We start from the raw sequence: 25,074 nt of genomic DNA on the forward strand, positions 1-25,074 counted from the left end.
GGGCCTGGGGTTTCCCCTGCTGGAAAGTGCAGCTTGCAAGATGCTTTTTTTTTTTCTGTAACTAAGAGATGGTGAACCAGGAGGATTTCTGTGTTAGCCTGAAGGGAAGGCAAAGCTGTTTGCTGCCTTCCTCTCTCATTAACACATTACAAACCAAATCAAGCTTAGTCTGGCTTTTCCCCATGGAGGTGCTTCTGCTTTGTGGTGTGAGTTGTCTCCTGCTATGATCTGTGTAACCTTTGTGCCCAGTGTTCATAGCTGCCAGTGAATTTGAAACCACTGGCTCTTAACAACTGTGGTACTCCCTCCTCCAGCAGGAGGAGAGATCTGTGACACGAGCCCTGCACTGAGTTAGGGAGCTGGGGGTTGCAGGAGTTGGGGGGCTCCAGGGATCCCTCTTGCTTTCTGCATATTTGGAAGTCATGGTTAGCAGGGTCAGGGACTGTCACACTCACACGTGTGACAGCTCATCTGTTCACCTGGATTGCTCAGCTCGGAGGTGTGTTCCCTAATGTGAACTTAATCCTTTTGGGAGGTACAAATTAAAACCGTGGGATGCCTCAAAGATTGGAATGTTAATGCACGGTGGGATTTTGAGGCAGCACAATGGAGCTGGCCAGGGGAATAGTTATCCAAAGGAGCAAGCAGAGATCTGATACTTGGAGATGCTTTAAACTGGGGTGAATAAAGCTCCAGGCAACAAGAGATGAAGGTTTGTGCCCTGGCTGTGGATCAGCTTCTCCAGAGAGCCGTGTTTGACGTGCTCTACCTATTGCAAGTCCCAGTGGGAGCTCAGTAACTGGATTGCTACTTCCCTCAATTTAGAGAGCCTCTTATGGAAGCAGCAAGCAGAAGCCCAAAAGGGGCCTGACAGCTTGGTCAGCATCTCAGGAGGCAGCACTGTCCATATGTTTTCTTTACATCTGTCACAGAGTCTTTGTCATACAGGAGATAATGGAAAATTGGTTGTTTCCTTCAAGGCTTACGAGGTTACAATAAAAAGTACTTTTTATACATTATTGATGTTAAAATACCATTCACCTCTGCCTGTTTTCAGGTGAATTGGTTTGAGATGCAGTCTGGGCTGACTGCTTGGATAGCAGCACACACCTGCTGTGAGGAACAGCACCAGACAGGCAGCTTGGCCCTTGCCTGACTCCAGGAGAGCTCTGATCACATTTGATTCTTTTTAAAAACCAGCCAGCTTCTGCCTATCCAGGCAGCCCACAAAACTATCGGTCTCTCCAGCCTGGTCTTGTCTGTGTTGCTTCAGGGAGTAGGCTCAGTTTCCCAGGGAACAGCTTCTCCCACCTGGTTTGAAGAGAAAGATTTGGAAAATGCTGGGTTTTTTTCCAAAAGGGGAAAACCTGATGTTTAACTTCAAAAAGGGAAAATTGATTGGGACGTATTAATTTTAGTTCTGCCTGCTCTACCCCAGGTAATCCAACATAAAATAAATGTGTATGCAGTGTGCAGGCAGATGTGCTCCTTGTGTGAGGACTCACTTCCCTCCTGGAAGGTGCTGACCCTGTGTACTCCAGCAGTTTCAGGACCTTGCAGACTGGAGCACTTGCCTCTTGTACAGTGCATCTGTCTGTGGAAGGCACAGACATCACAGCTCGAGCACAAAAGTCACCCAAAAAATATTCCAACAAAATATTCCTCTCCGCTCAGAAGGGTTTAAGTTGTTTTACAAATCCCTGTAGATGAGTATTACTTTCTCCTCAAGTGATCATTCCAGAAGGTTGGAGGACTATTCACTGAGGCTAAACATAGATGGGGAATATTGAAAAAGGATAATTAGCCTCATTTTTGCCCCCCTTGGTCTGTGATTCCCCAGAGCTAACAACATTAAGATTGTGTGGAAAGTTTTGTAACTGTGTCAGGTCTAAACTGGGGCAGATTTCCCGAGTGAGGGCTCTGTCCTGAGTACAAGTGGTGAAGAGACGGCATTTTCCAGAGCTTCCACTCTTGCTCTGCCTTTCCCAGCAGGAAGGTCAGGGAAGATGGTAACTTTGCACTGCTGTGATTAAGGATTTTAACTCTCTTCTCTGCTCCAAATCCCCTTATACCCAAATAGCACCGTGTGCTTTCTCAGCCTGATGTGCACCAGGTGTTTGGTTAGGAGAGTGTAGCTGTGCTGAGCCACCTGGGGGTAAATTGGAGGGATTTTGGCACTTGGGATGCATAAAGTTGCTATTACACAGCAGACTACAGATAGAGCCTGAAAGCCTTCTTGATGTGCCTGTTTGTCTTTCCCAGCTTCCTCTGTCTTGCCTCTGGGGCCCTGCCTCCATTTCCCCTCTGGGTAAGGATGAAGCTCTGCTGATGCACTCCCCCGAGGGCTTGCAGGGCACCTTGCTCAGTGTTGAGCTGGGCACTGCTGACACAAGGCAGCCTTGGCATCCCCCTGGGAGTTCTGTTTCTGGCAAGCAGGGCTGGATTCAGCAGTGCTGGAGTGGAAGCACCTGAGCACTGCCCTGGGGCAAGTCCTGGGCTGTGGGTGTTGTGCTTTCCCATGGTGGGATGGACTGGGACCCTCCTCTTCACCCCTGGTGCAACACCAGAGTGCAGAAGGCAAGCTGCTGTATTAGACTCACTGCCACTGAACTGAAGCATGAAAATATGAGTTTAAGCCCCTTCTGAGCACAGTGCTCATTCCAGCCTGTGTTGCTCCTTCCTTGTAGGTGCCTCTGTGGCTAAGGGGACTGCTGGGAGCACATCAAGCACTTGTTCTGAAATTCATATGCTGCAGTTCAGTACTGTGGGTGCTCTGTGGAACAGCACCTGGGACAGCCTGGGACTGTGTGTCGTCTTCGTGGGGTTTGGTGCCCAGTGTATGTAACTGGGGCATTTTCCATGCATGTAGGTTGCAGCATTTCAGTTGGTAAATGTAAAAGGAAGGGTGGTGGTACCCACTGCTGGGCACCAAAACAGCAGGGGGTGTGTGGGAATGCCTACATGCTTGGGTGCCACTTTGAGCTCGGTTCAGAGATGAAGGGTCCTAAGTACTCGAGGCACTTGGTGATATAGTTTCTAGCATGTTTTCCTTATAATAACTTCAAAATATGGAAGACATTTCTATTTTACAGTTGCACATCACCTTGTATGCTAGCATTATTTGTGCTACCAGGCTCCAGTGGGGTCAAAAAAAAATTAATAATTATTCTGTGTTTTAGAAGTCTTATTATGCAATTTAATAGCAGAGCAGTATAATGAAATCTCTGCAGGACAGTGATGAGAGTGAGGGGGTTTGTGTGTGAATTACAGGGGCTGCAAGTGGGCGAGACAGTAGCTACTTGTTTTATTGCTGACAATATACTTATTTTCATGTTTATTCCTGGATTACAATGTGTGAATAGCATCCTAATAAACAGTCAGGCAAATAGTTATTTATCAAGTATTTAAAAGTGAAAGGTCTTGCAATTTTCCTTAGTAATGACTGTGATTTCTTCCAGCTGGATTAATGACTCCCATTTCTCCCCATGAAGAACAAGAAGTGTTTTGGTTTCTACATGGAGAGAGTTATTGTCTCCCATAATAATGTAGAACAGAGGATTTCTTTTTCCTTCCTGGCCTGGGATCTGGGAAAGGTTGAAATGTGCATAACCTGAATTAATACCTTGTAAAGCTTTTAAATCTCTTTCGTCATTCCTGTTGGAGTGGGGCAGGACTTGCTGCTGGCATCAGCCCAGCAGCAGCCTGCCTCAGAGCAGCTTTTGTTTCAGTTTATGAGGCAATCAGTGGGTCTTGTGATGGAATTGCCTTGAAAGGTCACTTTTAATTACATTTCTGTCGCATTCCTCTGTCCCCAGCTGTGCAGTCCTGGTGGAACAGGTTGCACTGAGCTTTGCAGCTGAATTTCTGCAGCAGACAACTCCAAAAATGTATGCTAGAGCAGCTGCTGGCAGGCCAAAGGGAGCAAAGAAAATTGAACCAAGTGTCCTACTCTGTGCCCAGCCATTGCTGGCCCTGAGGTGTGGTGGAGGATGAGAGTATGGAAGCATAAGTAAACCCTTGGTAGCAACCTGTCTTGTGCCCCTGGCTGGCTGAAGTGTGTGTCATTGAAGGCCTGTGCCAGCCCCTCCCTGGGCAGCGTTCTGAGGGGTTTCTCCTTTCTCAGCAGGGGACAGAGCTGGCTGTTCAGATGCTGCATTTGAAAATAAATAGACTGTGTGATTGTATTGATCTGAACTCAGCCCTCATAGTTGGGGGGGGAGTCCTGCCTTATTGCTGCATGAAAACACCAAGCTTACATGCCAGAGGAAATCCATGGCCATGGATTTGACTGCTGCCTGATGGACCACTGTTGCTGAGGGCTGTGGCTCAATGGTGTATTTGGGGTGTTCTGAATTGTGATGATGCTGTAGCAAGGCTTTTGTTTCTTCCTGAACCGCTTTTCCCCTTTTCCCACCCCACTGCTTACCAATCTGATCAGCAAACACTTCTAAATATTCATAGTGTGGGATTTGTCTCTATCCACATGACTGCTGCTGGTTTGAAAGGCATGTGACAATGTGGGGGCAAACGGGGTTAATCTCCTCCTGTGCTGGCAGAACAAGGCTGAGCAGGAGTTGTACAGCACAGGAGTTTATTCTTGCACCTTTTCCTCTGTATTTGCAGTCTCAGGAGAAGGAGGAAGAAAGTTTCAGATATTGATTCACTGTCAGGATGGAGACATGGCTGTACTAGTTGTGTGCAGGTTTGATTTCAGGACGTCAGTGCCTCCAGGTTTAACAAATAACTCTGTGTTGCTTTCCTTGATGCCAACCCAGCAGTAACCCATTTGGGGCTGCACCTCACTGGGTTTCTCCATGTCCATCAGCCAGTTCTTATATGGGAGTTGCAGGGTCAGGTTGGTGGGTAGGAGGCAAGCAGTGATTAAACCTGGCTTGTAAACAGAGCAGATCCCATGACCAGTGAGGCTTTCAGCCTCTGCATTTCCTCTGCATTTGCTCTAGACCAGGGATGAGCCTCCCCACCCTTGCTGGAGCAGATGCAGCCAGAGGCCCAGGCTGCAAGGGAGTGGGATGGAGGATCACATCTTTGGGCTCCCTGAGCTGTGGGTCAGGCTGCCTTTGTGCCCACAGGGCTCTGGAGAGACTCACAGGCTTGTGGTCCAAGGGAGCAGAATTGTTAGCTTGGCAAGTTGAGGCGTTTCATTAAGAGCTACTGAGAGCGTGAAGAGTGTGTTGCTGGAGGCAGGTCATGGTAAATGAGGGGGCTAAAGGAGCTGGGGTTTTCTAACAATTAATTATTGAGTGGTTTTCTAGAGATTCTTTCTCATGTTTGTAATTCATTCCCCGCTGTAGATGCCATATTGACTTATAATTTTTTGAAGTTCAATATTTTGCACCCTCAGGGCCTCAAACAAAAATTAAGTAGAAAATGAGAGTGAATTTCTGCGTTCTGCCTTGTCAGAGCCTTCTCTCCCGTTCCCCGTGCCTGGAGCCAGTTTCTGTGCTCGGGTTTGGGTTGCAGATGTTGCCAAGGCTGTGTGCCGTGGGCTGTGAGACGTGGGTGGCTGAAGAGCTGCCTCACTGACCAACAACTGAGGAAATCAAGAGCCCAATTAAGAGCCTGGAATTGCCCCCAGTGACCTGAGGAGAGCATTTAGTAGCTGCTAGTGAAAAAGGCCTGCTTGAATGAATAAGAATTCCTGTTGTTGGAAGAAAAAAAGTCCCATCCTCCCCCAGCTCTAATTAGCTCCTCTTTTCCTTTTTCCTGCCATGAATATAAGGGGTTTGTCACTGGAATGAAATCTTAAAAAGATGCATGTTCTTCAGCTTGCATCTGATGGAGGTGATCTCTGTGCAGGGGCTGTGGAGACTCTCGTACCTGTTTTCTGTGTTTCCTTGCTGGATCTGTGGTTTTGCTGTTGATTACAACTCTTCCTTACCCTCTGCTTTGTCTCTTTTCCTCCAACAGAGTGACTAAAGAAGTGGACTCAAACTCAAAAGAAGCTAAATCTTTTCTGAAGCAGCAAGAGAAACTGCAGTCAGCAGCTCCAGCTTCCCTCCCGACAGTCTCGGGGTGAGTGTGTGGTTTCCTTGCCCAGGTGTAGAGCCTCAGTGAGAAAGATGGCACTCGAGCCAATAATACAGGCTCTGCAGTATTCAGTGGGTGTTTGTTTCCTGCAGAGTTTCAGTGGGAGCAAGACTAGGCCTGGAAGGTGTGATGATTTGGGAAGGAGGTGGGGGAAGCAACCCATGAGTTCCAGTGACTCACTTCATGCGTTCAGGCTCACATTTCTCAATCCTCATAAGTCATTCATCCCAGTAAGGAAACAGTGGTTCAAATGTCTTGAGCAGCCTGATGAAACTGCAGGTAGCCAAGGAACATGCCTGGGATTGCCTGCAGTTCCTTTGAGAGGTGCTTCTCAGGACTATAAAAAGCCATGACAGACTGGGCTGTGGCTTCTTACAAACTTTGGGTGAGCATTTAAATGTGAGATGTTTTCGCCTCTTTGATGTTCTCTAATATGATTTTGATGTGGATTTGTCACTTTCTGTTCAAGCTCTAACACCTAATTCTGAGATTATCATAATGCTTGCCACAGATACAAAGAGGTTGGGCCCCCTGTGCATCTGACGTGCCACTCTGGTTCTTGATGAGCTTGGGAGATCACCCACTTCTTAGGAATAGAGGAGAGGCTTCTGTGTTCCAGTGGTGATTTCTATTTAAGTCAGTTGTTTGCAGACTTAAGCTGCCTATGATTTGGTCACATAGAAACAATACCCATCAAATAAATACATTGTCCTTCCCATCTGCTGTAGAGCAATTCTGCAGTGTGAGTTAAGGCTGCCTTTCCCCGAGATACTGTTATTCAGTTGCTGCAGCTGGATTGCCACTCATTTTTCCAGCTAAGTGTTGCATAGCTTATAGTTAGCTCAGGGTAGTGAAAGCACAGTGTGTGTGTGCGTGACCCTTGACAGCTGCTGTTCCCTGAGCTGAATGAAGGCATAGATGAACATAGTCTTCATGCTGTTGTTCACACTGCACAAGGGTTTGTCCCTGCAGAGCTCATTAATTGTAACCTAACTGCTGTGTACAGGGTTTTGTGCTGGAAGACTTGCCGTGGGTTGGGCTGGCATTCTTTGTTCAGTTTTGGTGGCCAGAGGTGGTTCGGGTGGCAGCTGAAGCTGAGGCAGCTTCTTGCTGTGCACAATGCTGGTGGTCCCATGTCTTCAAACCTGCCTTCCAGTTTCCCCAGCAAATGCTCTGCTGCTCCAAGTGCAGGCAGGTTTGGCAGCCCACGGGGAAAGCTCCATGGGCTGTTCACCTTCCTGCTCTGCTGAGATCCATGTTTCCTCCTGTGTCTTACAGGCCCAGGGGGGGAGCTGGGTGGCCAGTGGGCCTGTACAGCCACAGCCTGGCCATTACCAAGGGGCATGGCTGCTTGTGCTGGAGCTTGGATTGCTCGGGAGCAATAGCCAGAGCCCAGTTTGAGTTAATGCTGCAGATAACTGAAGAATCCACATCAAATATGGAAAAAACAGGAGTAAAAATCAATATAAGAAATAACAAGTTCAAGGACTCCTTTAACTTTCATCTAGTGTGATTATTTTGGAAGCAGCTTAATTAGGTCATTGTTCAGCTTGCTGATGTGTGATGTCCTGCTGACAGTTGCTTACCCAGAACATGAGGTGACCTGACCGTGGGGAAGGGAGGGGAAAAATCCCCTGGGTTTGTATATCTTGCCTTTCTTCAGAGCAGCAAACCCTGATGCAGTGCAGCCCCACGTGCCTTCCCTTTCACAACCTGCAGCAGCACATCCTACACCTACAGCAGTGATCCTACAGCAGAGGTATTTTGGTCAATGTGTGGAACAGCCCAGCATTCTTGATTCTTGATAGTGTGTGCCCTGTGGTCTGAGAGCACTCCAGGGAGTTTGCTACATTGGGATAGTATCTGAGACTGATCCCTGAGACTGCCAGCAAACATGCTTGCTTTGGGCTTAGGAGGGTGCTTCCAGCTGGGAAGCCAGCCAGGGTATTTTCAGGTGAGAAAATTACTAGCAGGCTTGCGGTGTTCCTTAAAGCCAGAGGCAAGCCCCTTATGTTAAGAAAATTACAAAGGTCAGGTTTTAGACTTGAGCCAAGCTATTATCCAGGCCCTGCTGCCCTGGAGCAAAGAGCCACAAGCCTCTGTGGCATGCCAGAGCAGTGCTTGGGGCCTGACAGCCTGGCATAGCTTGACAGTTCTTTGCAAGTGCCCTTTGGCTACTTAAAATAGAAGTTTTGTGGGAGAGGGTGCATTTCTCCCTTGTGCATTACAGGAGAGCCCCAGTCTGGGGCAGTATCGCTGTAAGGCAGTGAAAACTGTGTGATTTTGGGATCCTCACTGTGCCTGTGGACACCCACTGTGCTGTGAGCCATTGTCAGCCCCAGGAGCTTTGTCAGCTATTTAAAAAAAAAGCCTTGCCCTGTGTGCAGGGAATTCGAGCAGCTAAGAGGGGCCTCTCCATCTGGCTTTTCTTTCTTCACCTTGCAGGCAGCATGCATTATTTCTGGATGCAGCCAGCCTACCTTCCATTTATTTAATTTCCCTTCTCTAAACAGACAGAAGTAATCCAGGGAAGTAACAGTCACAAAACCAAACATCCGGCTCCACATCTCTGTGTCACAAATCCTTACAGCCTTACTGGTCCAGGGGAGGGGATGTTTGGGGCTGAAAGTGCATTTCCTGAATGTGTTTAACATCCATACCGGATGTGCTATAAAAAGCTAGATTTGTGCTTGTGAGGGACATGGGGGTGGTTGGAGGAGAATAACTTAAACACTTGGCTGTAATTAAAGCCAGGAGTACAAAACAACCCACCCAGTTCTCTCAGCAGGCTTTGCTAGAAAGGTCAGAAGCCCTTGGTTCCCAGGGATGTGATGGTTTCCCAGCCTTCACATTATTCCATCGTGTCCCCCCGTGACACCCAACTAGGCAGTGTTCTGTGGGCAGTGGGTATTGGTTCACTGCAGAGGTTTGGGGTTGTGATACTCTGTTCCAGTTGTTTCTGTTGTGTTCTTGGGTTGTGTTTGGCTCTCACTGATGCCATCAGGGGTATCAGATGTGATGAGGAGACCCACTGATTCCTTCTCATTTGCTGTCCCAATAAATGGGTGAAAGGTTCCCAGCATTCAAAAAAAGCCCTCCACCCACCCAGCTAAGCCTTCTTGCCTGTTTGTGTTTTAGGGCTCATTTCCTATCCTTAACCACTGCTCTAGGGCCTTTTGGGGACAGCAGGAGTAGCTCCTGGCTGTAAACCTGATGGAGGGATCAGTCAGCTTGGTGGGCATTCCTGGTGCTCCCAGAGCTGCTTTCCGCCCCCTCCCCGGGCCAGGCAGGACCCGTGAGCTGAGTCCCTCATCCTCTGCACTAGTAATCCCATTTTGCAACCAGCATTTCATATTCAAAGGCTGTTAAAGCAAATGAAATCCTCCAAGAGGCTTATTGCAAAATGACTGTGTGCATACTTGTGAGACACAACGGGGGGTTGAGCAGGGGCTGGGAGAGCCCTGCTCCGACCGGAGCCCTTCGGTGGGAGCGGCTGCGATGTGCCCGTCAGTCCCAGGCACTTGTCGGGGCACAGCAGTGTTCCAAAGGGAACAGTGCTGCTGTAGCAGTCCTGAAAATGAAAAATATGTACTTGGTGGATCTTATTTGAGATTCTCCTCTAGGCAGCTGTTTCTACACGGCCTGAACAGGAGCCAGGAAGAAAAAGAGGTTTTTCACCGGCTTTGTTCTTGCTGTTGCTTATTACCGAAACCATTTGTAATTAAACATGGACTTGCTCACTCAGCCCAGCTGTTGCTTTTCTGTTTGATCCTGCCTGAAATTACAGTGGTGGATGTGTGACCTCCTAGGCCTTTTCATGCCTTGTAGGCTGGTATAAACACAGGGTACAATTTGCCTTTGAAGCAGGCAGCACCGCTCCCACGGAGTTCAGGAGCTGCTGTGCTTGCTGACCCTGGGGCTGAGTTGGGTCTGCAAGCGTTTGGACCTTGGTACAAGACCCAGCAGGAAGAGGCACTGCAGGAAAGCTCTGACCCAGACACACGTAGTTGCCCTGAACAAAGAAAGCCAGATAAATTCTAGCCTGTTCATGATGGACACCTTCCTCCCTGAGCATACAGTACAGCAGTTCACATGGACTGACCATTAAATGGTGTGAAAAGCTTCAGGCCTTTGCTTTTAGAAGTCCTTTACTCTGCTGCTAATGTTGGAGTAGAGGGACTCCAGCAGCAAGACGTGTTCATGTCTTCTCTCTGACCTTCAATGTGCAGGAGGAGGTATGATGGCATTCTCTGTGGGAGGATAGGGATTGTGGCAGAACCTGGAATATGTTTGCAGCATCCTCTTAACTGTAGTTTCTAAGCTAGCCTTCCTCTCCAGCCTGGCTTCTCCTAGGAGCTACTTTGCACTCAAAGCTTTATCTTGCAAAAGATGTTCTTCCTGTGTGAGTTGGCTGGACCTAATTGGATCCCTTTGCTGTCATGACCAGATCTGGTTACCTGAGATCATAAGTGGGCACTGGTGAGGCAGGCACAGGGTCTCAGCTCCTGGAATCCTCAGATGATCCAGAGCAAGTGCTGCAGCACTCACATGCCTCCAAGGAGCAATTTAATTTCACAGCAATCCCACGGGCTTTTTCTCTTCAGAAAGCAGAAATTGAGTCCAATTTCAGCTCGGCATCAACTGCAGTTATTTAGCTAAAACTCTTGCATGTTTTTCTTGTACAGGCTGAGCAAGGATGCAAATAAAGCAAGTAATCAAGACCTTTGGGGGAGCTGAAAGCGGGGTTTTTTTTCAACTGTCACTTAAGCACTTGAGTAGCTCTGTTCTTCCTAGTGGATTCAAGGCTTCTCATCTTTCTCCTGCTCTTCCCTTACTGTGCTCCAGAGAGTGCTGTTCTCCCAGACGGAGAGATCCAGCCCCTTGCACCGTAGCCAAACGCCTGGATGTAGTAACACATGACATATTTTTCTGTGAACAAGATGAACCAGCTAGGGGCAATATTCCTGTGCCCTAGAGCTAGTTTTACTTATTTCCTATTCATAAGCTTCAGTTGTGAAAGATTAAATGTGGCAGTAGCTGTTCCAAGTGAATAATTTCTCTTCAGGTCTTAGATCCTTTGTTGCTATTATTTTTGTTTTAATTATTCATTGTTAGTGTCTGTCTACTGGTTTACAGGTATCCACTCCTTGAGTCAATGTGGTAAAGAGACTGGGTGAGTTTTTGGAGTATCTTGGTTTTATTTGCTAGGGGAACCAAAATAAATTACCCCGTGGGGATGAGTGTGGAAAGGTGTTTCTGTGTGGGGAAGGGGAGGTTTGTCATCAGGGAAAATGATCTCTGGTTCAGTGTTGGAGGTTTGGCTGTGGGTGAGAGAGCTCGGCCATTTTGGGTCTTTGCCTCTTTTCTGAACAGTTCTTGCTTTTGATTTTACGTTAAACCTTTTCCATAAGAAACAGAGCTCTGAGTGTGGGAAGTTTCATACTCACTCTCCCAGACTCAAAGCAAAACGTGCACTGAACATCCTTGTTTTAAACTAGTCTCTCAGGAGCAGTCCTTTCTTGTTCTCAGGCCAGATGAGTCAATGCCTTCTACCCCCGCCTCTCTTTTGCAGCAGAAATGAATGAGAATTCCTGGCCCCGTTCTGTGCTGTGGCCGTGCTCACACGCCTGTGGCTGCTTTTCCTTGGGCGATGGCATCTTATTGGGAAGAAGTTTAGCAGTGCCTGTACAGCTCTGTGCCTTACTCCAGTCCTGTGTCTTCATGTGGCTGAGCTGGATCCCTGGGCTGGACTAACTGGGATCAGCTGTTTCTTTTTCTAGTCTCCTTGGAGGTTCAGCAGAATGGAATCTCAGCTATTTGAGGACTTACATCTCCAAAGCATCTGTCTTATAAAATACAAACAACCCCCCACCAGTCGGGGGCCTTTGATAATTCCCCAATGAAAGTTGTGGGGCAGTTTTCCCTTAGGGTAGTACAGGTTTTATGAGGCTTATTTTAATTTGCTTTCATCTCTTGGATCATGAGCATTTCTCTTTCTCCCTCTGTGAAAATGATTGAGGAAATTAACTGCTAATGGGGAATGAAGCCAGCTGTATTTTTATTCCAGACCCCTTGCAAAGTTGCGAAGAGAAACCCCTGTATCTTCCCATGTGGGACTTGGTCTGGTTGGAGTGAGAGGTGAGAAGGGCAGCCTTGCTTTATGGATAAAGCCTGGGATTGAAGGTGAATGCTGAGCTCCTGTTCCCAGCTGTGCCGTGCCCTGGGGGTGTGTCTACCAAGATTTGTTTCCACTCCTGTTTTATTTTGCCTTTATAGTGCTTCCTTGCATATTAACTGAGCTGTACCATGTCCCTTGAGTGTCTCCCCCATACCAGATGCTTGTGTTACATCCTCTTGCTTTCCCACACTCATGTTCCTCCTTTTTTCTCATGTCAAGGAGCAAGTTCAGCTGAATCATTCTTCATAAAATATGAACCAGCTAAGTAAGGCTGGAGTGGTAGTCAGAGCAGAGTGATGCTCTCTGCTCTCAGGCAGTCCTGTTGCCCCAGGCTTTTCACATAGTAGTGGCTTCATTCATGGAAAACCTCATACTAGTGGCCTCATTCACGGAAAATCTGCACACCAATATTTTCCAGCACGCTTGTTAGCCAGAACTTTGATCTGCATGCTATGTTGTTGGCCTCATGCAGGACTGTGTGTAGAAAACAGGCATGCCCAGGCTGGCTGGATTGCTATCAAGATGTGAAGTCAAGCAATTAAGGTTAGTTACCAGCTAAAGTGCCAGCTTTCTCCCTTCCTGCCTGAAAGAAGATGTTGGTGTGACTCTGAACTCTTAAATGGGTGCTTGGTCTCTTTTCAGAGCTCCAGCCTCTTCAGTTGGCAGCAGTCTCTGCCATTGCTCTTTTGTTTGCTTCCAGAAAAAGCCTGAGAGAGGCTGAGCAAGTGTCTGCCCTGGCTGTGGGGATTTCCTCTGCTGTGAGGATGGTTAGGATGGCTGGAGTTCACTTCAGCTGTTGCTGTCCTGGTGTGGAGGTGGCAGAGCTCCCCATTTCTTGCATTCCCTTTACTTATTCCTCAGGTGAACTGGTGCATGGTCCGAGCTGAAAGGCACCTTAAACAAGCTCCAGTCTGTCTCAAGCTCTCTGGGGTGCTCTAATCCAGTCTGCCAAGCCACCTAGTACTTTGTTTCCCTATCCAAGGAGTTTCAAAGCCTCACTAATGTGTTGGGTTACAGCCCAGTTGTCTTTGCCCTGGAGCCTTTGCTGCAGCGCTTTTCAGAGCACGAGGGGTCCTTGGGGCGGTGGCTGTACGGAGGGACCCTCTGCAGAGGCAGATAACTGGGGATGTGTTGGCAGCAGATGTCCCTCCGGGTGTGCAAGGACGTGTGTGAGATGCTCTTGTACCCGCTGAGGCAGGAGTGGAGGGAACGGATTTATTTGATGTTTCTGTTGGAGAGCACTCTTTTTTTATCTGGGAATCCCACAGGAAGATACATTTTGTGTCCTTTCTTCTTATAGCATCTACTATTGATTCTTCTCTGTGAGGGTGGGGAGGCCCTGGCACAGGTTGCCCAGGGAAGCTGTGGCTGCCCCATCCCTGGAAGTGTCCAAGGCCAGGTTGGACAGGGCTTGGAGCAAGCTGGGCTAGTGAAAGGTGTCCCTGCCCGTGGAAGGGGAGCTGAAACAAGATAAGACCCCTTCCGACCCACACCGTTCTAGGATTCTACGATTATCAGCAAATAATAGTGGATATATATGAGTTTGGTCTGACCTTGTGCAGCAGCTTTGATACCCTTTTGGGAGCTCATACTTCAGTGCTGTTGCTCTAAGCCTCCAGGCAGCCAGTGGACAATAATGACGCCTGTTCATCGCCTGACTGCCCGGCTGGAGAACAATAATGGCATTTCTTGAAGTAACAAGTCCTGGGCATGTGCAGGGTTGGATTGTAACACTTTTTTTTTTTTCCCCCTTTAAGCTGCAGGCTTCAGAGCAGCAGGCCTGGGTACAGCACCCATGAATGTAAGCACAGAGGAAACTTGTACCTTTTGGAAAATACCAACAGAAAGCAAATGGCTGGTTTTTAGATGCTTGCCTGTTTTGCCTTGAGGCTGAGCATGTGTATGCACCCTGTGTGCCAGCAGTATGTGCAGGCTGCTCGGAGCTGGGCTCAGATGCTGGTTTGGCAGCAAGGAGGGGGTTAAAGCGAACCCACAAGGGCTGGCTGATTGCAGCTCACAGCTTTCATAATGCAAAGCCTGTGGGAATTCAGCCGGCTCCATCTCCCCCCACCCCCCTTCCCGGCTGCTAGAGGCAGGATAACCTTCCTGACTCCCGCGTCCCTGCCAGCAGGGCTTGCACAGGGCAGCTCTTCGAGAACCCAGCAGAGGCGTAAGTGTGTGAAAGATGAGATTATTAAACTTTCTTGGGGGAACACTGAAAGAGTCATTTTCCAGCGTGGCCGTGCTGTTCCCTTAGCCGTGGCTGGGATGCAGCACGCCTGCCTCTTCATCTGTGACCCGCAGGTTTCCCATTGCGGGCGGCCGAGGAAGCAGCTGGCACATAGGATATCTCTGACTCTCTGGGGACTGGGATGCAGGGATGGCCTTGGCTTTGCCGTAGGCTTTGGATGATGCACAGCGAAGTCACTTAGGCCAGAAATCATGAAGGTGGCTCAGCAGCGGTCTGTGCAGCCCTGGGCACACTGACCTGTGCCGCAGCCAGCACACTGTGTGATGGGCACCCTGTGACCAGGGGCTCTGCCTCACTGTGTAATGTTCAGTATCAGAGAGTGCTGAACAGACACTGCAGCCCAGGGCCTTTTGTTGTGCAGCGTCTGCTTTAAGGACGAGCACCATCACGGTGTTTTTCCTAACGTGTAAAATCCCTTCTCCCTCCCTGCTGTTTGCAATAACCCTTTGGAAAGCTGGAAGGGCTCTGTTTCCTTCCCCGCTCACACGCGTGCACTTGTGAGCCTCGCCAGCACTGTTTGGCTGTTTGCATTGGGGGGACTTTTCTCTACTTTCCCGAGTCAAAGAAGAGCGGGTAGCATTTGTTTAGGAAACAAAAACACTGCTTGAGAATTACATGACCTCTGCAAACAGATCAGCACAAAACAGGTCGTGTGCTTTAGACTGGCTCTGGTGACTGCACAGGATAGCCATCTCCATCCTCACTTTTCATGGCTGGTGTTTTTAACAAGGACCCTTAAGAAACCTTTGAGGGAGTAGTGTGGTGTCACCTTTACTAGTCCTACGGGACAGTTAGGGTGCTTAGCAGCTTTCCACTTGTCCCTGCTGTGATTGCAGGGCAGGGTTTGAATCTTTTATTGGGGGCAGAATATCTGCACTCAGAAAAATGGGTATTTTTTATCCTGACTTTTCTCCAAAGCCTCTGGGAGTAAAAGTTTATTGGTGAATATTAGTAAGAGGTTGTTGGTCATAGCTGTTGAGGGACACTACAGAGCTGTCTGTCTTCCACTTCCTTTGTTACAAACAAATGTCTCCTGGGAAAAAATTGCCCGTTGCCTCCTTCTTTTAGCACTAGGTGGGCTGGACGGGAAGTAGGTAACAGTGCTGTTACAAGGAGTGCTTTCCTGTCTCTGCATGGCACAGGAATCCTCTGGTCAGCTTTTATACCTTCCTGCTCCACAGACTGCCCTGCTCGTGTTGTGCCAGGTCCGTAGGTATTCATGCTGCTTTGTCCTTAGCTACTAAAGTAGTCTTCAACTAGTATGTAACTCAGTGGCACTTCTGGGGAAGCTTGGCAGGGACTGCACTGGCACCATAGACACCTGTAAACAAATAAATGAGTGGTGTCTTTGGCCGTGGAATTTCTGGCTACATTTTTCCTTTAGGAGGCAATGAAGTCATATTGACAGGGCTGAGAACATAAATCCATGCAGCTCTGCCACAGGTTGTGGAAAACCTTGAGCATGGTGTCCTGGGGCTTAAAACCCAGACAGAAATTGGCACATTCCCTACATGTGCTCATCTTTGTGCCAGAGCTTCTGCTTTGCTTGATGTATAAAAGGCTGGGAAGGGGATTGGCTGGATATCAGCCATTGCAGTATTCATTTCTTGTATCAGACTTATAAACTGAGGGAGCCTGGGATGGCTCTGGAAACACCCAAGTAATGCTTTGTCTAGGATTCCCAAAGAAAACTCTGCAATTGTCTTCTCCCATTTGATGTGATTTTCCTTCCCCTTCCACACCTCCTGTGTTGTAGTCTCACACTGATTGCCAGTTAAGAGAACCCCAGACTGTTGGGTGTAACTTTACTACAGGGCACAGCCCTGAAATGGAGACTTGGCAATGCAAGCTGGATCATCTTTCCAACAATCCCATTCTCAAGGTGATGAGGAAAGCTTTGAGGGTGCCTGTATACATGTTGGTGGATTGGCTTCATGGTTTACAGCTGGATATAGTACATGGGAGGAAAAACACCTTCACAATATGCAGATTTATTGTTGCTGCCTGCTCTATAGGACAGATGGCTCCTCAAGAAGATCTGAGGCCCTCATCCCATTGGAAGCCCCAAGAGCTCAGTAGCTGGAAATTCTGGAAATTCAGTGGGGTGAATGCTAAACCCTGCTTTTATGTTGGGATGGGGACCTCAGTCAGCTTGTATATTTTTTAACCAGTAAAAGGACAGTGTCCAGAGTCATGCTAAATTATTTGGAGTCAGATCTGTTCTTGTGTCATGGGTTTACTCTGGCCCAATTTTTTAAACCCCCACAAAATTGCTAAAAGGTGAGAGAGGTTTCACAACAGGCAAAAACAGACTCAACGTGAGGAATAATATTAAAATTATTCCTATGCCAAAACAGTGGCCTTTGTTTGGCCTTTCTGGTAAAGGATTGTAGCTAATTTTGTGTTGAAGACCTCAGTAAATGAAGAATCCTCCCTTTCTTTGAGGTTAATTAACTGCGGCAAGTAATTGTTGAACAAATTGAAACAGTTACAAATATGCCAGAACTTCCTAGAATACGGCAAATTGCTTGAGCTGTGCTTTTGTGGGTTTTATTTAGGTGTCACTAGGACTTGGTTGTGTTTATGCCTGTTTAATATGGAATAGGTTGCTGCTGCCCCTCTTGCTCTCCAGTTCTCTCCAGGTGTCTGTCTCTGAATTTGAGGATGCACAGTGGCTGATTTATGTCATTTACCAGCTTGACCAAGGGCAAACTCTCGAACTGTGTAGCTGTGAGTGATTCATCTTTCCTCCTCATCCATGGAGATAAATGTCAGGATGGATGTCAGCTGTCTGGCTGATGCATGAGTGAATCTGCTTCTGTATGTGCACCTTGAGCCGAAAGTACATGCATGAATTTTTTACTGTTTGTGATAAACCTGGAAATGCAGATTGTGTTGGAGAAAGAGGCCTCCTGGTTTTAAATATTGATATCAATATAACAGGGTAGTGGCTGTGACAATCTGGGATCCTTGAAGCCTTGGCTCAGAGATTATGCTGAATGCCTTGGGGAATTCAGTGGTGTGCAAAATAAAAGAAAGGGCTTTGCAAAGAGGAATAACGGACGGGGTCCTCTTGGGTCCACAGGCTCTGGGGCTGAAAAGGGGAAAGGAAAAATTCGGGCTGAGTCTTTAGAAGAGGCCCCTGACAGAGGTTTTTATTCACTTTGATTTGCGATGCAACAGACAAAAAAGCAGCTGCCCAGAAAAACAGGCGCCTGTGGATTGATTGCTGTGGAGGGAAAGGGGAAGACCCTGTTCCTTGGAAATGCTGGTGGCACAGTGAGCTGGATGTGGTAGGTCGTCATCTCTCGAGCCTCGGTTCGGAGGGTGCAGAGTACTTCTGTGTGGTTCGTCATCAGCTAATCAAGCTGAACAGTCATTCAGAAGGCACACTGAGGGCTGAGAAACTTTGTAAAGTAACTTTTAAGTGTTGTTCTCATTCTCTCCAGTCCCTTTAGGACTTTGAGCCACATGTGGAGCTAATACGCAGTCAGACACGCTGGCGTTCCTGGGTGGGCAGTTCCTTTTCCCCGTCACCCCTCACCCCTTGTGAATAAACTGGAACGGGCCCACGGCCCCCTGAGCTGGCTCCATGCAGAGCATACCTGCCAGTTCTCAGGGGGCTTACTAGCACAGCATAGCTTTGTGCAGGATGAGCTGTGCTGCTTCCAAATCCGAGCTGGCTTTGTGCCTTCCTGTGCCTGGTCTAATCAGCTCTCTCCAAGTGGGATTTGCTGGGCAGTGCCCGTTGAGATGCATGGGCTGGTTGTGTTGCAGCGAGTGGAGATCTGACACTTTGGGCACTGCAGCCCCTCTGCTGCTGTGAAGGTGGGGAGCTGACTGGAGGATATTTTCTGCATCTCAGCGCTGGTTTTTATGTTAACTGGTTGTAGTAGGTGTAGTCTACAACATAACTAGTAGTTGATGGTTATTTAAATTTGCAGGTTGTTCCAATATAGGGCATAGCTCTTGCTGCAAGAAACCTTCAAAATGCAGGGGTGGTTATCGATGAGGGTAGCAGAGAACATCACAGCACAAGTGGGACTCCTCTGGACAAGGTAAAGCTGCGTAGGAGGGGATGCATCAGGGAGTGATGTGGGAGCTCCTTTTTGTGAGTTAGGTGTGTATGCTGGTTGCATACAGTGCCCTGTAGAATCTGAGATCCTCAGCGTGTTTAGTTGGTAAAGGAAAAGCAACGTTATAAAAATTTAGGATAACCATCTTCATGTAAAAAGCAAACCCCAGTGAGAGGCTGCAGGGGACAGGGAATGTCAGGAATGACAACCCAGTCTCCTAATTCACCTGAAGTTTCACTCAGTGAAACTCATGTGGAGATAGTAAATGAGAGGAAGTTATTTTTCTCTGCCAAGTTCTTTATTTACGCATAAAAGCTTTTCATGTCTACTGGCAAAAGGTACTGTTAGCAGAGTGGTCCTGTGCATGACACTTCTTTCAGGCTGAGGCTCTGCTGCAGTGTCAGCCAGACGATCTGGCCACTGGCTGTTGTGTTCCCACCATCCCTCCAGCATCTATGGTCGTTGGATCTTTCTGCTGAGCTGTTTCAGTGCACTTAGCTGAAACCAGCCTGACTGCCAGCATCGCATGCTAAAACAGCTCTGCAACAGCTGAGTGCTGGAGCCAATGTCCTCAAAGTCATGGATGGGATTTAAATTGTGAAGGAACTTCATTCTCAGTTAAAGAATTTAATCTTTCCCAAACAAGGCTGTTTTCTCGAGGCAGGAAAGGTGCACCAAGGAAGGACCATTTTATGCTTTCCTTTCTTACGTGTGTGCTGTTGGGCAGCAGGAGAGGCAAGGCCCTGGATAAAACAGTCCCTTTGGACAAAGGCTGACTTGCAGTATGTCCTGTTTTGAAAGCTGCTCTGTGTGTATGTGTGTTAAGGTTACTATTAGGATAGCATCATCTTTTGTTGCACAGAGTTGCAAGTAAAAGTAGTTCACGTCCCAGTAGAGCATCACTGGAGTAACTACACATACATAGAACTGCTGGTGCCCACAGTCTGCAGCCAGAGCTCACTCAGGCCTAGGACACTGTGATACCATTTTCTTCAGCTTTTTAGTTAAACTGAGACTTGAATTCCTTATATTTCTTCCCCCATTTCTTCAAAGCTCTTATGTCCACCCCTTCCCCCACTTCAACTTTCCCTAGTAGATTAGAGGCTGCTGGAAAACATAGAGCACATTGTGAAGTCCAAAGCAAAAGCTGACTCAGCGATCCTTCCCATTTGGGCTGCCCCTGTTCATGGAACAGGAGGTTAGCCTTAAAATACTTCTGCCAAAAAACACTGCTGCCCATTTTATTAGCTGTTGCTGTGTCCTTTAACTTAGTTTCTTAGAGAATGTAGATTTTTAAAGGATGTAGTTTACTAGTGCCTTAACAATCCGGGAAAGAAGGTTTTCTTTTCATATGCTGGAATAATTCTGATCTTTCTGTAAGAATCATTTGACATCTCGAGTGCCCTTTTTCCACTGGGGTATCAAGAAGTTACGCAGGCTCGGCCTAGTTTCATTAATGGATTTAAAACAGGTTTTGGCAGAAGACAGCCAAGCACATCAGGAATGGAACAGAAAATATTCTTCCTGAGTCCAAGAGCCTGGAAACTGCCTCTCACACCAACTAAAGCAAGCGACAAATGCTGTTCTTGTTGTAATCTGAAATCGTTCTCTTTTCTCTCTCTGCCACATCCATCCTGTGCATGAGTGCATAGGCTATTAGCAAATTTAAAGCCACAGGCACCAAACTATTGTGGGGTCACCTTGGGGCCCCTGGACTAGAGGAGAAATGTGTTGCATTAAAAGATACTTACCAAAGCAGCAGAATTCAGTCTCTTGATCGCCTTGGCTACAGCTCCAGGTACTTATTCATGCTTTTCCTTTTAACCCTTATTTCTTCTCCCTTCTGATCTGCATTTTTGACAGGTGATTATTATCACTAAAAGAGCTGACAGCTCTGGTAGTCTCAAGTGCTGCAGAAGTCCTGGTGCTGGTTGTAATGCACGCAGCTGTGACTTGTCTCAGTCCAAAGCAGAAGCTTGTCAGCATCAGACCCAGACCCAGGCTGTCAGTGTGCAAATACCTTCCTTCTGTGCTGGAAGACTGTAGGGACACTCAAACTGGTTGCTCAGGATGTCTCAGTTAAGCCATGTTCAGAGTTGGGATAACTCTGCACAAATGCTTGTGCTACTTTGAGACGTGTTGATTGGACGAAGAATATTCTTAGAATCCTAGAATTGGAAGGGATCTGAAAGGGATCATCTAGTCCAACCCCCCTGCCATGGGCAGGGACACCTTCCACTAGACCAGGTTGCTCAAAGCCCCATCCAACTTGGCCTTGAACACTTCTGGGGATGAGACATCCACAACTTCTCCAGCCAAGCTGTGCCAGTGCCTTGCCACCCTCACAGTGAGGAATTTCTTTCTAATACCTAACCTAAACCTCCTTTCTTTCAGTTTAGAGCCACTGTCCCATGTCCTATCACTACATGCCCATCCACATGATGGACAAAGAGAGTCCTGGTGCAAAGCCTCACTTACAAGGATTGAACAACTAACAAATACTGGGATGAAATCAATTCAAAATCTTTGTAGCTGCAGTTTGGCGGGGTCCTCCCTCTTGCAACAGGGGACACTCTTCCTAGAGTGACTAATGCTAGAATGGGTTTATCCTATTTTTACTAAGCTGCAAATGTTGTTTTTCTAACGTGCTGTGACTCTACTTGCTTCCCCACCCTTAGACTCCATCTGTACACTTCAAAATAGAAGGAGGAAGAGGGCAGAGAAAGAACAAAGGCTCGTACTACGAATGGAAGGAAACTAGGGAAATTCAGGAGGAAATGGACAGTGAGAAATACAAAAAGATCCAGCTGTGCTGAATGCATGGGGTGTGAGTGCACAGGGATGCTTTCTGCTTGTATTCAGAGCTCAAGACCTGCATTGTGGAGCTGAACTTTCCTTTGAGTCAGTGACCTATTCAGACACCTAACAATGTCCATTATGTACAGTCAGCTTGTTTATGCCCAGTGCAGGGCTTTTGTACCTTTTTCCATGTACAGTAAAACTACTTACAAAGTGGCCAGGCTGAGCTCAGTTTTGCTGTGTGAGCGCTTGACCATCAGCTTTAAGCAAGATCTTGTAACTTGGGAAAGATTTAAGAGCACAAACTATGATGACAAGATAGATGCTCAAGGAGAACGTCTGCTGATGAAAACACTGCTCTTAGTTGACTGATAGCAAACGTCTCCTTTCTTCAAAGGATAGGGAGAGGGGAAAGAGGTGGCAAGAGCTGGGTCCCTGCCACTCTGGAGTTGTAGGGATTAAGTTGGTACAGGGAGGCAGCCTGAAGAGGTGAGTCCAGAGCAGTGTGGGACCAGTCTGGCAGCAATGCTTGTGCATCCCTGCAGGGCGAGAGCAGTGGAGAGGAGAACCCTTGGGAGCTGGAGGAGAACATCTCTGCTGTGGAGACCCAAGCAGTGCCACTGCCGCTTTCATCCTCGCAGCAGCAGAAGTGGGGCTGTCAGCCCGTGGCAGAGCTATGCTTAGATTTGGTCTGCAGCTGCAGAGAAACCAGCTGGCCTGTGTTTAACATACGAGGGGATCCCCTGAGAGGCTTTGTAGGTCTCTGTGGAGTTCGGGGCAGCAGCTGCAGAAGTGCCTGAGTGTGCTCTGCAGCAGAGATATCCTCTGTGACCTTGGGCAGCCCAAGGCTTTAGCCCTGTTACTTGGAAACAGCTCCCACCTCCACTACAAAATACAGCAGGAGTTACTGGATCATGTGGTGGCTCTGATTAATGTGAGAGCTCAGGTACAGCTTTTGGGGTAGGAGGAATCACGACTTGACCTTAGCCTGGAGTTTTCGGCACAGGGATGTAATTCTCAGTTGAAGGAGGTGCTCTTTAACCCAGCCCACCAAGAAGCAGCTGTAAGCAGTGACTAAAAGAGCTGGAGCTAGAAATAAGGTACATATTCATAGTGAGAACAGTTTGGGCATTGGAGCAAGTCTGTGCAAGCGCTGGTGCTTTCTCCTATTTAAAGAGAGAAAGCATTTTGGCAATTTGCTTATTCTGTCTTATGCCCTTGTTTAACCACCAGTCATTCAGTTAATGCCACTTAGCAGCTTTTAAGACATTTCTTTAGGGGAAAAAAATGAATTCTACATATTCAGGAAACATCTGTCATCACTGGGAGCAGAAACTGTAGTTAACGTGGTCCCTGGAGCATGTGGGAGAGCTCCAGTTCATTACTGCCTCTCTGCAGTCACTTCTCAGAGAACAGAGCTGGCTGTGAAGGTGAAGAAGGGTTTAACAGCATTGCTCTACATCTAGAAAAAAAAATCCAGGGGTACCTCTTTGAAGCCTTGAACGTGTGCACGGCACATGGCACATGAGGAGTGTTTTTATTCATGTTTGTTTTCAGGAAATTGTGTTGCTTTGTAAGCTGAGCCCTTTTAAGTGTCTTAAGTTTGGCACCCTACAAGTTGGGCTTTAGCAGGCACTTCTGGAAGTTATCAGTTGAGCTATATTTTCCTGACTCAGATCCTTGCAGTAAGAACTGAGGAATGGAGCATTTAAATGGAAAAAAAGCAGAAGCCACAGTGCAGCTAGATAATGTCAATCTTGCCACTGCTTTTAATATTCATTGCCAGGCACAGCGATCACACTATGTCAGTTTTAAGTTAAGCAACCCTTAGTCCTAGTCAGCTTCTGTCTACGTACATGAAAGGGATGACTGAGCCCACAGCTGCTAAAGGCATCTCTCAATTACTTATATTTCACTAGGTATTTGAAGATTAGGTCGGAGCGTAGAGGATGAAAGGGTTTTTCTTTATCTCTTAATAAGAAACTTGTATTTGCAGATATGAAAAAGACCAAAGACTGAAGTGTCTAACATGCTCCTCTTTTCCCTGCTGCTTCCTCCGAATGGCGTGGGGGTAGGGAAGCGTGTGGAGATCCTACAGGGAATAAAACAATGTTCCTCTTGGTCTGCTGCTTACCACAGCCCAGCCCCATTTCCCAAAATTGATGGGTAAGGATGTGCTGTGCTGGAGTTCTCATGACATAGCCTCGCTTGCAATGCAGGAGACTGAGCAACGTACAGGGAATTAAATACATGGGGCTTTGCAGGCTTTAAATGTGAACAACAAAGGGAGGATGTAATGGGAGAAGCGTTGAAAGATTCCTGTAGTCTCTTGCCTTTGCTTTCTCCACTGACTATCAAATGCTTTCTGGGAAAAGGACCTCTTCATTAGCCTCGTGCTGCTCCAGCCCTTCAATCAAGAAAATAGTCATCCTTGAGCTCTCCATGAAATTATCTGGCAAAATCAGAGAGGACCAGATTAACCTTGTCCTAAACTTAGAAGAAAGAATCAGGGAGAAGAATTTGGAGAAAGTCTTCCAGCTGTCTGTATTTAGAACTGCGTGAAGATGGTGAAAGGCATGGATGCCAGTGTAAAACAAAGCCAGCAGCTTTCATGTCCCCTCTAAGGCAGATTTTGTGGCAGGAACAAAGATGCTCCCCCTGCTGTAGCTGCACGATCTCAGGAATGAGCAGTGTCCAGGCTGTGTTTGCACCAGCATGTGCTCAGCAGAGCTGTGTGAGCAGTTCCCACACAACCTCCTCGAGAGCAGCCTGAAACCACGTTTAGTGTCCTCCTGCCAGCTGCTCATCTCAGCATCAGCAGGCTGAAACAGGTGATGATGAAGTTGCTTCAAGAGGATTTGATGGTGAGCAGGTTGTGTGTGGTGTAGCAGACTTAACAGGGGTCTTGGGGCCCTTGCTTTGTTAGTAGCTTAACTGGACATAGAAAGCTGTGACTTTGTGACCCATAGACTTGGAGGTGTAGGGGAGAGCTGGGCACACCAGGCCCAGCACCCTCTGTATCACCAGATGCACAGGATGTGGATGAGGAGGATGTGAGGAGCTTCAGCCCAAGCAAAGGCAGTGTGTCTGGAGGGTAGTGGAGGTGCCAAGCAGCCCAGGCACAATGCTGCTTTGGGTCAGCAGAGTGAATCTGGGCATCCCACTGCTGGCGTGCTCCAAGCCAGCCTGGCTTTTCCATGTGGCTCTGGGTGCAGCCACTCCATGCAGGGTGAAGGCCTTGGGGAAACCCTGCAGCTAAAAGTGCCCTTTGTTATTTGTCTGATCTTGCCTCCAGGCCCCGAGGCTGTTACAACCGGATAAGCTAAAAAAGCAAAGGAATCAAGGCACAGCAATGAAAATCTCTGATCTGGATTAGACACACAGCTGAGTTACCAGTACTGCCACAGCACAGCCAGGCTTTCTCAGCCAAGCTGCACATACAGGTAGAGTACAGTCCAAAGGAAAAAAGTGCAAGGTGAAGAGGATGTGATCCTGGTAGCCAGTAACATTGACTCTCCTTAGCTCTGCCTCTGAGTTTGCTGTGTGACTTCATCTCTCCCCCAGTTTGCAGAGCGTGCTTCACTCATACCTGTGTCTGTCCTCTTCTGAAGTGTAGCATCATTTCTTGGCATTGCTTTAACCCCGAGAGTTAATACTTCCAAGTCACCTTTTCTGGTATAAACCAGCATCACCTGTACTTTTGGTCCCTCTGCTCATGTGTT

The 25,074-nt window shown here is 47.6% G+C and overlaps 1 protein-coding gene across 1 annotated transcript in view; it reads left to right on the forward strand.

Annotated features, from left to right (window-relative positions):
- The window catches only part of CFDP1 (craniofacial development protein 1), a 62,037-nt gene that overhangs the window by 12,429 nt on the left and 24,534 nt on the right, over positions 1 to 25,074 (forward strand). Inside the window, exon 5 of the mRNA XM_017824363.1 lies at positions 5,929 to 6,033. Coding sequence (XP_017679852.1) covers positions 5,929 to 6,033 — 105 coding nt within the window. The remainder of the gene's footprint in view (positions 1 to 5,928; positions 6,034 to 25,074) is intronic.

The sequence above is a fragment of the Lepidothrix coronata genome, unplaced genomic scaffold (assembly GCF_001604755.1).
Source record: "Lepidothrix coronata isolate B3197 unplaced genomic scaffold, Lepidothrix_coronata-1.0 Scaffold110, whole genome shotgun sequence".
Lineage (NCBI taxonomy): Eukaryota > Metazoa > Chordata > Aves > Passeriformes > Pipridae > Lepidothrix > Lepidothrix coronata.